The 13,988-nt window shown below is 37.5% G+C and overlaps 1 protein-coding gene across 4 annotated transcripts in view; it reads left to right on the top strand.

Annotated features, from left to right (window-relative positions):
- The window catches only part of sbm (L-type amino acid transporter sobremesa), a 199,233-nt gene that overhangs the window by 154,663 nt on the left and 30,582 nt on the right, over positions 1–13,988 (top strand). For all 4 annotated transcript variants that reach the window (XM_083110004.1, XM_083110007.1, XM_083110005.1 and 1 more), the window contains exon 6: positions 5,044–5,143. In XM_083110004.1, coding sequence (XP_082966130.1) covers positions 5,044–5,143 — 100 coding nt within the window. The remainder of the gene's footprint in view (positions 1–5,043; positions 5,144–13,988) is intronic.

The following is a 13,988-nucleotide window of genomic DNA, read 5'->3' as shown; positions in this document are numbered from 1 at the left end:
AAAATTTATTATTTATGCTAGGAGAACCAAACCTAGCTAGCCTAACGATAAATGCATTCCCTGGTGACGTCAGAACGCAAGGTTGCTGTAGTGGTGTCCAAAAAGGGAGACCCTTTAACAATTTCCAATTCAAGGTCATCCCCTGCACGAGAAACTGGCATCCGCCCCTGGCGCGACGAAACCAGACTTTCTCATTGATAATTTTCGCCAGACACCCCCCTCCCTCCGTCAGTGGATGCCGCCGACGCTCGCTGGAAGTTGCAATGGGCGTGGCAGCGTGCGCATTCAAGGTCGCCAGGACTTCGATCAATATGGCTTCTAGTGCGTACGTCAGCACTGGCAGAAGCATGTATGTACACGTCCCGTGGCGGGAAACCGGCCGGCCTCGCGAGGTGTCTGTCAGCAGGAAACCTAAGCTGGAACTAGAGGTGGTGACCTTGAACCTTGTGTGTCCAGCACTAACTAGTCTCTCAAGGCCTGCTGCAGGTTTCATAAAAAATCGGTGATGTGCCATCAGGAAACATCAGGGGTTCCAAAACCTTTTTGTTTCACGGCACCCTAAGTGTTTCAAGATTTTTCCGCGGCCCCCAAGTCAGAATGTAGGCCTATCTAACACTTGCAACGCTAAGTTAGTGTGGTTAGGTTGCTTGCCTTAATTTAAAAAATAAACATTAACCAACTAACTAACTCTCCAGCCTTCTTAAAACAGAAGGTTTATGGCTGCAGCAACACAAGCCTTCTATCTGTCCCTATCCTGGGCAAGATCACTCGAATCCTTTCCCTCCTTACCGATTTCCTTTAGGTCCATCTCAACGTTATCCCTCAATCTTCGTCTTGGCTTTCCTACAGGTGTCTTACCATCAGGTTTCCCAACAAGAATCATGTAAACTCTTGTATCCTCTCCCATTCGTGCCACATGGCCTCCCCATCTAAGTTGATTTAACGACACTAATAATATCTGGAGATTAATACAAATTATGAAGTATGTAGAAGTAATAAAAGAGATTACTTGAAAAGCAAAATTAATCAAATTGAAACAAACAGCAAAAATAAAAATATCAGGGATTTATATAAAGGGGTAAATGAATTTAGAATGGGATGACAACCTAAAGTAAACTTGATACAAGATACGAACGGTGATTTTTTTTGGCTGATCCAAGCGATATTTTAAATAGATGGAAGAACTGCTTTAATGATCTCTTAAATGTTCATATAGGAGATAAATCAGATTTAAATTAAATACACACAGCAGAGCATTTAACTTGACTGAAGTTAAAGATGCTGTTAAAAGGCTAAATAATAATAATAATAATAATAATAATAATAGACACACGTTTCAAATTCAGAAACATATGTAAAAAGTACTACATAAGCACATGTTTGGAACAATCATATCATTCATTGAATATTTCGCGGCGCCCCTGTAAGCCAGCCACGGCGCACACTTTGGGTTTGGTAACCACTGCCTTACATGAACATCCGGAAGGGTAGGGACACGCCCTGGAAAATGAATGTCAACTTAAAATTATATATTTCACGCATAATTTATTTTCAGTCAAAAGTAATGTGTTTATTATTATAAGGGTGCTGCGGGAACATGATAACTTCACATTGAAGTAGTGTTTTTTGAGGTGGTAACACTATTATGGAGAAAAATATTCCTAGTTTTATCCCCCCATGGAAAAATATACCTTGCTTGCCCCTCCATGGAAAAATCATGCAGCTTGCATTTCTACTAAGATTTTACAAGTTTATAACAATAATAATAATAAACACTATAGCTTTAATAGTGCGTAATCAGTACTTATTGTTATCACTAGAGCCCGGAAGTTAAGGCATTTATTTTCGTTAAAATAGGCAGGCAAAAAGGCATTTATAATGTGGAAAATAGGCACTAAAAATGAAAAAAAAAAAGGCAAAATAAACCGAAAAAAATGGCACATTTGGAAGTCGCTTACTTTTATATATAATTTCTGGCAACATGTTAAAATCTACATTGGGAAGAGCATTTCAATTTTCTCCGTCTTGATTGCACATAACTGCAAGGTTTTTTTTTAAGTTCTCAACATTCATTGATACTCGTCTGTCAGAGAGAATGTTTTTCATAATAGAAAATGATCTTTCTACTTCGACAGAAGTTATTGGAGCATACATAGAACAAGCTAATGTAGCTGGACTCATTTTGGTAACAGCATTTTCATCTTTTAGAATATCACAAATTGTTTTCAATTGTTTCAAGTCCTTATTTGCACTCACTACCCGTTTGCACTTTTCCGCAACAGCTGACCCCTTTTCTTCTGGCACTTCCATCATCTGCTGCATAGATTCCTCGAAGATTTTCATGGATGCTACAAGAGTCTCACCTCTTTTTTCTAGCTTTGTAATTGTCTCTGGCAATGCACCACAATGTGCAAAAATAAACGACAGTTCATTCTTCAGTTCTGAATAGCACAGGAGTTTTTCACTTTACGAATTGAAGCCGCTTCATTTTCTGGATGAGCATCGATCACCTCACTGATTTTTTCAAGGTTGTTAGCATAATATATAGCTGCTGATATCCAGGTTCCCCATCTTGTCAAGACTGGTTGCGGAGGAAAACTAAGCTCAGGCGTAACTTCCTGAAATTTTCGGGTTCGAGAGGGAGATTTCAGAAATATTTTCTTTGTGTTCGAAATCAACCTCTCCACTTCAGCAGTCAATCATGCACAAGGAAATGTTAACCGAAAGGCAATATCCTAACTCAGCATGAAATACTTTTTTCTCACACTTTTCTCCTTCAGCAATGTTGAAATATGCGTGAGTTCAATATTACTTAAATAAGGCGAAAATTATTCACGTAATAAACGGAAGAAAATTAAATGCCAACATTTTTTTTAAAAAAATTGGTCAAATTTCATTGAAAAAGGCAGAAAAAGGCATTATAATTAAAAATAGGCAGTGGGGTCCCAAATAGGCAAAATAGGCAAAATGAAAAGGCTTCTAAAACATTCGAAACAACATAAAAAACGTATATCCGGAAAAATTTTATCAATATATGCAGTAAATAAAAAGAGGCATTTTGCCAAACTTCCGGGCTCTAGCTTATCACAAACATATATTGTTTGAAACAAACCTTAATCATGAGAAAATTGGGTTCCAGCCAGTGGCGGCGATTGGGTTCGAAAACTGGGGGGGAGCAAGGTGCCAAAACTGGGGGGCAAGGACGGTTTACTTTCCATTGGTAGATAAGGTTTAGCAAAGTTCTGGGGCAAAAGTGGCAAAAAGTGGGGGGAGGGGATCGTTGCTTTTGGAAAGGGAAATTTTGCTCCTTGAAAAGGGAAATTTTTACCTCTAGGAAAGGGAAATTTTGTCCTCGGATTGTGACCAACACTGCATGTCAGAAATGTCTAAGAGGAGAAGCAGTAGTCCCAACATATGGCTGTCGTACTAAGAAATCCTTCTACGCTGCTGGTATCCAAGCACTGGTGAAACACTGGGATAAGTGTATTAGCGTAGAGGAAGATTACATCGAGAAATAAAGTAGTTTCTAGACGTCCAAATGTTCCGTTATTCTGAAAAATCAAAAGTCCCGATTTTACTCGACACGTACGAACACGGACGGACGGAAGGGCACTTTTTCCGCTTTTGCTCATATCTTAAAATAGATATTTGTACAGCAACAATTTTCAGTAATTCACCGGCCTCTGTGGCGGGAGTGGTTATCATATCGCTCTACGATGCCAGGGGTCCCGAGTTTGAATCCCGGCCTGGGCATGGGTGTATGTGAGTGTCCATTCACCAATTTCATCACTCATCATCATCTTCGCGATTAGCCCAAAGTGGCAGAACCAAATCGAATCAATTACTTTTCAGTATTTCAAATTGTATAAAAAAATAGTGTTAGGGATCACGACGCCTTTTCTTCTTTGTACTCTACGATAAAACATTCTGGTTGAAGTTTATTTCTGGGAAAATCAGCAACGCCTGGCGTATTTAAATGACGCCAGAGTGAGGTATTTTTGTGGTGTAATTCTTCTGCAGGTTCCACAGTCACCAATTGTAGACGTACCGAGGATCACGAGGTTCTCAAGTCGAAGCTAACATTCGACTTGTTGAGCAACAACAAGATAATCCTGGCCTCAAATAATTCCAGAGCGCTTCGAACTGCCTGGGGGTGTTAGTGCGTGCGGACATAACACCCGCCACTTTCTCCCACCTGTTTGCGATAAAGCCGTCCGCTCAGGACATTGCGAGCAAGACACAACAAAACTAAAATTGAACTTGCCTTCTTCGTCCCCCCGGGTTCAATACCCGGTTGAGGCCCATAGTGGTTCGGACCCCACTTTAAATTGTAGGTCCAGTCCCGATTAGCCTTAATATGCATAAAGTGGACTTAAAACACCAAATCAACCAACCAAAGTTTTTTTTCTACCAGTTTATCGTATTTTCAGAATCTCATTGTGAGGATATTTTTATCCAGTGCTACAACCACGGGAGCTGCCACTGTGGTCCAGTCGGTATTGCGTCTGACTGCCAAATGGGAGACCCGGGTTTGGCGAGTTCTGGTGAGAATTTGTCCTGCCTTGTTCGTGCATAAAGCGGCTCTGGGGTTCACTCAGCCTCTAATAAATGGGTGTATGTGTCAATCCTGTGGGTTAAAGGTGGACGAAGCGTGGTGCTGATCACATGACATCCACAAATGTCCTAAATTGCGAATGTATGGGGTCCTATCTCCACATCCCCCCATATGCCTCCACAGCATGTAGCAACATGTACGAGGCAGCTTTACTGTTACCTGGTGCACACTCTCCATTTTCTCTCGTTGTTTGAATATCATTCAAACATATTAATGTTTTTTGTTTGTAACTATGGATATGCAGAGTGGTATTTACGGGAGATGATTTCCTCCTGGTCACAATTTTTAGCCGTATGCCTCAAGTGAAGTAGTAGAATTTCCCTGCACTGCAAATTTTTCAGACACCACACTGCAAATGTCATATTTCCATATATACTTGTGATTTTCTTTATAATTATTATACTATATGACGTCACTCTCTCTTTTAGGAAACGCTCAACATCTTACGAACATGTTTACTGGAACGACGTCGTCTTTGGGGAACATTGCGACGGCGTTCTACAGCGGCCTTTGGGCCTACGATGGATGGTAAGTACGAAAATAACGATGGTATTACTCTCGTGCTGGTGTTAGGTGCCTTGGCCAGTGGCGTATTTACTTTATTTAAGGGGGTAAAGTTTATTTTCCCTCTGTGGGATTGAGATTCTGTCTGCAGTCCCTCGATTCTTATAGAGGTGAGACTTAAGGATAGGTATGGTACAAAGAAGAGACCGGGACCTTCGTTATACTGGTCGCATTTCCAGCAGGCGGCTGGGAAACAACGAATCAGCGATCAGTTGAATTATCTTCGACTGACATCGGGCATTTTCGTATCACAAGGCACAGAAAGTTCCCGGCAGGATGAAACAAATGAGCCTCGGATACACAGAATGTTGCCAAACATGCTGTAAAATGGGAGAGAGAGAGTTGATAGGCGCCGTTACTGGATAAAAGTTGAACCACAAAGCACGGAACATTAGTATACAAAACACCCAAACACTGTACAAAACAAGCTAGAGACTCGGTGAAACGAGACACAGAGATGTAGAGCCTACTTCCCAAAGATTTTGTCTCTATCTGCATTTTACAACCACAACCACAGGTGGATCTAGATTTTTGTTTTCCTGGAAGGATCGCAGAATATGCTGTAAGCATACTGTGAAAATTTGTACACTGACACGCTGTATATTTTGTATGTACGTACTATATATTCGAGACATCAGGTGAGACATGCCGTGTCCGAAAGGTGCAACACCGTACTTGAAGTGAGCATCCTCCGAGACTGGTCTTGCAGTGCGGTCTTGAAGTCGTGGACTGGAAGTGAAAGTCTTTCGAATTGCACCTCGACTGCAGCGCCAAATACGATCAGTATATAAAACTGAAGACTCGTTGTTTTCCCTCATTTTAAACACTTGTTTTTCACCATAGAAAGCACATAGCATTCTCAAATGTTCTTAAGCATACATTTCTACACATTAGAAGAACTTCAAGCAACAACTTGCTGGCCTATAATGTATATTTAACCAGTTTTGCTGGCTTTCTACCTCCGTGATTTCAAACAAATTAAAAACGAGTTCAGAAATCACGTGTGATCAAGTCTGCAACGATCCATGCCCGAGGTTGTGGTCTCGATTGCTTGCATACTTGGTGCTTTCGAACTGTACTAGGTGACTTCACTTCCATCGAGACCACACTTGACTTGACTTCCATCAAGACCACACTTTGTACCTTTCTGACACAGCCACAGGTGACTTGCCCTTTGAGACCAAGAGATGAGAAAATATGAGACGAGATGAAACTGGCAAATCTAGTCTCATCTTGATATCCTCCCTAATAAACAGCCCTGGTACTCACTCAGCCTTTCGTTAAGTGGGCACTTGCTGACCCTTGCGCAGTAAATGCAGCTGAACTGTGGTGCTTATAATGTAACTTCAAGGCAGAGGTCGAGAATGTGTGCGTTCAATTTACAGCACAGTTCACAGGGAAGAGGCTTTTACATTTTGTTTGTACAAGTAACTATTATTTACAGACAAAATTGAGACTTTTCTTCAACACTGAGACAAGACTGACAGATGCATTTGAGACTCAAGAACAAGACAGGCTAACTCATGATGCAATGAGACTGATAAGTATTAGACTTGAATACTGCATGGAACAACTTTCACTCGCTCGTGCTCCTTCGAGTTTCCCACACTCAGGCATTTACAGTGGAATATAATTTTAATATGACAATAATCATAGACACAATATCCATCCTGGCAGTTTCAGCCCACAGTCATCTATTTCATTTTCATATATCACTGTATTGGTAAGATAGACTAAACTACATTTTAACATGGAGATGATGACTATGTTTACTTAGTTTCAATTTCACTGCATCTTCACCTCACGATCCATATTATAGGCCTACTAGCACAGACAAATGACAGTTTTAAGTATACTACTGCCTGTTGGAGCGTTATTTGCTTGAGCGAAGAAGCTCCCGATTCCATGCTCTATCTAGCATCCTCTGTGCAAACTATTTGGCGCTCGAGCGAAATACTTTCCCTGCAGTACTCTTATTAAGTACAGTGCCATTCATTCATAGGAATACTTCAAATGAAAATATAAGTACAGCACAACCCTTTCATGTTTTCAAAAACTGTTACAGTCAACAAGATATAAGAATCTCAATAAGGATTTTCATGGCGAGGATATTACGAGAGAGGGATTAAACTCGACAACTCCACTGATATACACCACTGGCCTTACCTACCACCTGCAAAAGATACACATATTATTCCATAGAGTTGGTTGGTATTCAGCGTGTTTCAAGAAAAGGATGAAGTTGACATACACAATACACATAAAACTTTGATATGAATAGAAACTTAAACATGGAAACCATTAAAATGTGCTAAAATATTTAAAATAATATTTAGATTTTAATTGTAATTAAAAATGTCAGAATAATATAACATTTAATATGGAAGCTTATTTTTACTGAATTAAACAAAATATGCTGTAAGTACTTACATTTTATATCTGTCACTTTTCACACACACACACACACACATATATACACTGTAACCATAATAAAGTATAAAAATAAAAACTTATCATAGTAATTTTCTGATCAGAAGTTTCAATGCAGTACACCACTATATGCACTCTAAATAATATGACTAATACTATATCAGCCACATTTGACACATACTACTTATGTCTAATACTTATTTCTTTTTGAATTATCTCATTGAACATATAAATATGCTTAAAGTGAAAGAATATCACTTATTCTGAACATGATATAGGCTTAGCATTAACGAATGAAAGGCAACAGGCAAAAGAGTTTTATAGCCAGTTACATTGAATTTTAAAAATATTACAAAATGAACCTACTTTAAAATATGGTAGAAACATCAAACAGCCTCAGTTATGCTTCAAAATTATGATTTTTGAAATTTTACATCATCCCATGGACTCCTTCACCACTGTTATCTGCTTTTTTTTATATATATAGAGTACTTGAAGTTGCGCTAAGTAGAACAATTTCAGCTGATTATCCACACATCCCTCAGTAATCCCCAAAAGCTTGGGCAAACAACTGCCACTTAACAATTTCCACTTCAAGCAAGCTGCATATATGAATATATACATGTACAGCAGTGGCGATTGGGTGCCAAAACTGGGGAGCAAGGACAGTTTACTTTCTCTTTGTAGACGGTTAGCATTAAATGGCCATAATATGGTGACAAAATGTGGGGGGGCAACTAACCCCCATGCTTCCCTGCTGATTGCTGCCACTGTTCATACATACACCACACAAAATTAACATTTCTATACTTTGTTCACTGAAGAAGAAAAGGTGGCATCCTAGTGCAGTGTAGCCAGACAATTCTTATTTATCCACCCTTTTGGCTCCCTTTCTTTCTTTTTCAAATGAATTTACTTTCTGATTTTGTGCCACTGTTATGCCAATTTTGGAAAATTTGATAACTGGGATAAATTGGCAATGAACTAAAATTCATGAGTAGGTATTCATAAAGAAACACCCAAGCCAATAATTGAGCTCAAATCTAAAACCTTCAGTGATGAGGTGCAAAGTCATACAGTGACATTTGATGTTAGAATATGGTTCCATTTCACACAAATGTGTCATAGTAATAACACTACTTTACATGTGCAAGTAAGAATATAAAGTATTCAATGCGCAATATAAAATTTTCAAAAGAAGTTTAAAATCATTGAAGTGTAGTGTTTTTTGCTGTTGTTTTGTAATGATTGATATTTATTTAATTTAAATATTTCCTTTCGAAACTGCAGAGTTCAAAGTGGGGACATCACTCCTCCCCCACCTCAGCTAGGTAATTTACGCAAAGCAGTTCCCACTAGTAGAAAGAGGGCTAGGGGAAAGCCTGAATGGCAGATTGGGCTATGTAAAGGCTCTCAGAAGTTCGAAAGTTAATAGAGTTGTGTATGGTAATAATTTCACCATTATATATTCATATTCTAAATACTTTTTTTTAAACTGAGGAGACCACGTTAGTTTTGGCTGCTTTTTGGAGAAAGGCTTAGCCCACCCTGCCCTACCCCATTTTAGTGTTGTACATGTGTCTACCTATTCCAAAGGCTCGAACAAACACCCTTATTCTAGGATTTCCACTTCTAGCCCTGGTTGAATGAAAACTATTAAGAATTCAAATGCTGTAATATGTAAATGTATTTATGAATTGTTTTTTCACTTCTAACACTTGATCTGAAGAAAATGTTTCATTTGTACATGAGAAATGATGTTATGAGAAATGATAATGGGGCATTCCACGAAAAGTGGCCCTACTCCATGTTAATACAAAATGAATTAATATTAGGGATGGGTCGATATGAAATTTTGGCCGATACCGATAAAGTACCGATATAAAATTTACCGATACCGATAACCGATATTCTACCGATCCGATATAAAATTAGAAATGGTCCTTGAAGAACCTGAAAGGTTCAATGACCTCTATAATAAATGTGTGTTTCAAGGTGACTGCAGTGCAAGATAAATTGCATATTTAGACATTTACTTTTTTAGAAAGTAGGGCATGGATATTAACCATAAAAATTACAACAAAATGGCAGAATTTTGCACTAAATTATCAGATAATAATCGATATATCGGATCGGTAAAATAATCGGTAATTTTACCGATAAACCGATACACCGATATGCCTGTATCGGCCGATACCGATAGAGTACCGATTAATCGGTCCCATCCCTAATTAATATGAAAATTATTATTGTTTTTAATTGCATTAAGGTTTAGATGTTTATGAATGCACATAATTTGGACATTTCATCAATAAAAGTTAGTAGCATTTGCAGACTATAAGCTTCACAGCAGGCCAGTAGCGAGAATTGATCTCCAGGGGGGGCTCATGGGTTATCAGGGGGCTTTGGAAATCAAATCCATTTTTCAATAATTTAACAGGATTAAATGAAGGTAAATTATGTGTGTGTGTGTGTTCGGGGGGGGGGGGGGTCATTAAGTTATATAAAATTATATAAATATCTATATCTTTTAAAACATCTCTTGAAGTGGACTGCTGCTGTTATCATCCATACTACTTTTGATGATACAGATATTTATATCATACAAGAAAAATGCACAATATTAAATTATAGTGCCTACAATACATTCCACCCCTGGCCGTAGCAATGAAACTCTTCTTCGTTCCCAAAACTTGGGAGCTGTTGGCCTTTTATGCAGATGTGGAAGGAATGTGGATGATATCAAAGTCACAGATTTCTGTCTTAAACGGGAGGTCGCAACAGGGGCAGTGAAGGTACAGATAAATAAGCTTCCCTATGAAAGAACTTTCTAAAGTCTAGAGAATCTTCTAAATACTTGCAGCTACTTGGTCTTCAACGCATAAACAAGATGAGCGAATGTGATAGCTGCTGTTCATGTTTTATCCTGTGGTTTATCCTTAAAGTTGTGAGCTCTCTACATTTTCACTCTTCACTGCAAACAAGTTACACAAAATAGTTTTACCTAATGTCAATGGGGCTGATGGCAGTTCCAAGGGGAGCAAAGCCCCCTGGCTATGGGCCTGCTTCACAGACAAATTAAGTCTTTTAAAGCATCACACACGTATGTAACACACTTTTGTTAATGCTTTTCATGCATTCAGCTTATGCCATCAATCTCAAGTTTTTAAAATTTGTTAGGAGACACCACAAAGTACTTCATAATTCTATTAAATCAGTTCATTATAAGTATTTTTTTTCCAATCTCATGTATAGAACCTTAAATTTTCTATGTAAAATGTCACGCATGTAACACTGGAATGACCCTAATATGAGTTTAGATGGAAAATTTCCATCGCCTGCTTGAGCAACAAGGAGGGATGATGATGAGTGTATTTTTTTCATTTTAACATTGCTGTATGAAATATTAATTATCATCGTTTACTACTGCAAATGCTGGTGCTTCATATTTGTCAGTTTTATTTGTGCCAGGTGTTGCAAATAATAGTATAATATTTGGAAATAATGAAAACATGGGCATAACTTAGGACTTAACTTGGGGGGGGGGGGGGGTATGAACTTGAGGCTGCCTTTGGGGGAGGGGGCAGAGTCAAAAAAAATTTCATCCCATGAAAATAGTGTTCAGGATTATTTGCTAAATAACTGTTACATTTGCAAAATCATAAATATTATTATTTATTACTTAGCTCCTCAGGTCTTAGGATGTTAACAAAAGTATCCTTAATTTGAGAATTTTAACATACCTGATTTTTTTTTGGGTGGGGGGCAAGTGCCCCCTCGTTGCCCTCGCCAAGTTACGCCTTTGAATGAAAAGGAAAATATAAGCAGAAGCCACCAAGGCCACATTTCTCCAGTGGTATATTCTGAGAATTTGACCTGGTACTGCAACAATGCTTATTTATTGGAATATTTATTATTAGGGCCTGGGACTTTGTCATATAAAACTGTAAAATATGTATGTAATTATGTCATAAAAGTGGGAAAATGTCAGAAAAATGCAAAAATATTCCCAGCAAAGCCAAAAATATGCACAACAGTACTTTCAAATTTCTCGTACAGGATGTCAGTATATTCCAGGGAAGATCTACTAGGGTAGGGGTAGGGTATTAACTGAAGTCAGAATCCCTTAACCGAAGAATGTAGTGGGAAAATACTGAAAATATTGTGAGGTTCACTGCAATTATCATAAGTTTCATTCAGGCACATATCTAGAAATATATTTCGGGGGGGTTCGAACCAGTCTCTCAGGAATAGTAATAATAATAATAATGTTTAAATTAAAATAATTATATTAAATCAAATTAATACTAATTACATAAATTAAAATTATATTATTATCACACGATTAGGTAAAAAAGACTGTATAAGAATAGAGATATAAAAGCACATATTCATTACGTAGCTTCTGTAGTTAAGATCAGAATAACTTCCATAAAAACAAGTGCCCTGGCAATGAAATTAATGTCAAAAGGATGAATAATTGAATATTTATGGAATAACAAAAATGATGTTACATGTAGTTGGAGAAAAGTAAGTTTCTGATTAAAATTTTATGCATATTATTTTGAGTAGTAGTGTACATAAATCTTCTTTCTAATGTCATTCAAAGCCATATGATACCAACATAATCCTTGCCTTCTAAGAAGTTCAGAGGAAATTAAAAATCATAGATTATGCAACAAATGCTAATATTTTCATTACTTAATTTTAGTACTCCCTCTGTCCCATAATTATTGTCCGGTACACTTTTGTTTGTTGTCCCATAATACCTGTCCGATATTCAAACTGTGACATTGATGTATACAGAAAAAGAAACACTGGAATGAGTCATACAACGTTATTACTCAAGGATCAGTACAAATTTGCCGATCAAGTATCCAAAAGAACATAAATAAAAAGTTACCAATTTGGCATACCGGACTATAATTATGGGACAGAGGGAGTACTTGGTAAGACTTTCAGGAAGTCCGGAACCCCTGTCCTTCGTCCTTCCTGTCCTTCAAAGCCGTATGATCTCAATATAATCCTTGTCTTCCAATAAGTTCAAAGGTAATTATACAACAAATGCTAAACGAGTATATTTTCATTATTTAATTTTCGTACTTAATAAGTCTATCTGGTGCTGCGGGGGTCCAGACCCCCGAAATAAGTCCTTCGTGTTCTTTAAAGCTGTATGATCCCAATATAATCCTTGTCTTACAATAAGTTCAGAGGAATTTATATAACAACGGCTAAAAGAATAAATTTTTCATTATTTAATTTAAGTACTTGATAAATCTTTCTGGGGGGGGGGGGGTGTCAGACCCCCTGGACCCCTCCTAAATACGTCCTTAGTTTAATTTACTATTATGGCATATTTACACCTTTGTGGAAACTAAAGCATAATTGGAAGCTCACTACATAAAAAGGAGGTATTATTGTTGTGTACTAGTTGGTAAGAAAAGACTGCATCTGCTTTAAATTTCTCTATCCTGCCATCGATAATATGAACTATCCGTTGCCCTAAAGGTATGAAGAATAAATTATAAAATTGCGAAATTATGCAGGAATATGTCTTATTATGATAAAATTGAATAAATATGTTGTAATGCAAAATTGGTAAAATATGTCAAAATATGCCTTAGCAAGTTTGTCTATTTCGGCTGATTTTCATCAGATACGTAAAGATCTCGCCCAGTAATGCCAAATAAAAAATATGTGAGGTCCCTATTTATTATATATTAATTAGATATAATACAAATAAAAAACCGATGCAGGCATGCAAGTAAAAAAAAAGAAACAGAAGTCCAACAATTTCAAATTTTCTGGCAATTTTTATGTGTATGGAAACGTTGGTTTACCAGTGGTATACCAGATAACATTGGAGAGTACGCTACTTCAGTTCTCCTCTCCTCTACTACAGCCTTCTGTATTCTAAGCCCATGTTACTGGAACTACACAATCTATGTTCAAGAAGAGATGGCTTTATTTCTTACCCAAAAAAGAATAACAAAATCTACTAATACATCTGTAGCACATTGTGAAATTTAATATACTGGGTGCTTTCCCTTGTAACATTCAAACCAATGGACATAATTCTGTAAAAATAATCTTAAGGGGTAATTTTTCATAATTTTTAGGTCATTAACTTCCAATCCGTACTTTTGCATGCAAAATCTGAAATACAGTCTGTTTGCTTCTCCCTGCAGACTCCCTTGCTAACATCCTTCACAGCCCAGATCATACCAGTATAATGGTTTGAAGACAATGCCTTCTATAATAAAGGATACATAGGTTTTATTCGCACTGAAGACTACATTTCAATGTTTTGAATATCAAGTAAACTGTAGTTCTGGTCCAAGTAAGCTTTGTGCATAGCGTGAGAATTGAAATTAACTTT

This window comes from Lepisma saccharinum, chromosome 23 (assembly GCF_977018435.1).
Source record: "Lepisma saccharinum chromosome 23, izLepSacc3.1, whole genome shotgun sequence".
NCBI classification, from domain to species: domain Eukaryota; kingdom Metazoa; phylum Arthropoda; class Insecta; order Zygentoma; family Lepismatidae; genus Lepisma; species Lepisma saccharinum.
The sequence above is the reverse complement of the archived record's forward strand: the minus strand, read 5'-3'. Positions and strand labels throughout refer to the sequence as shown.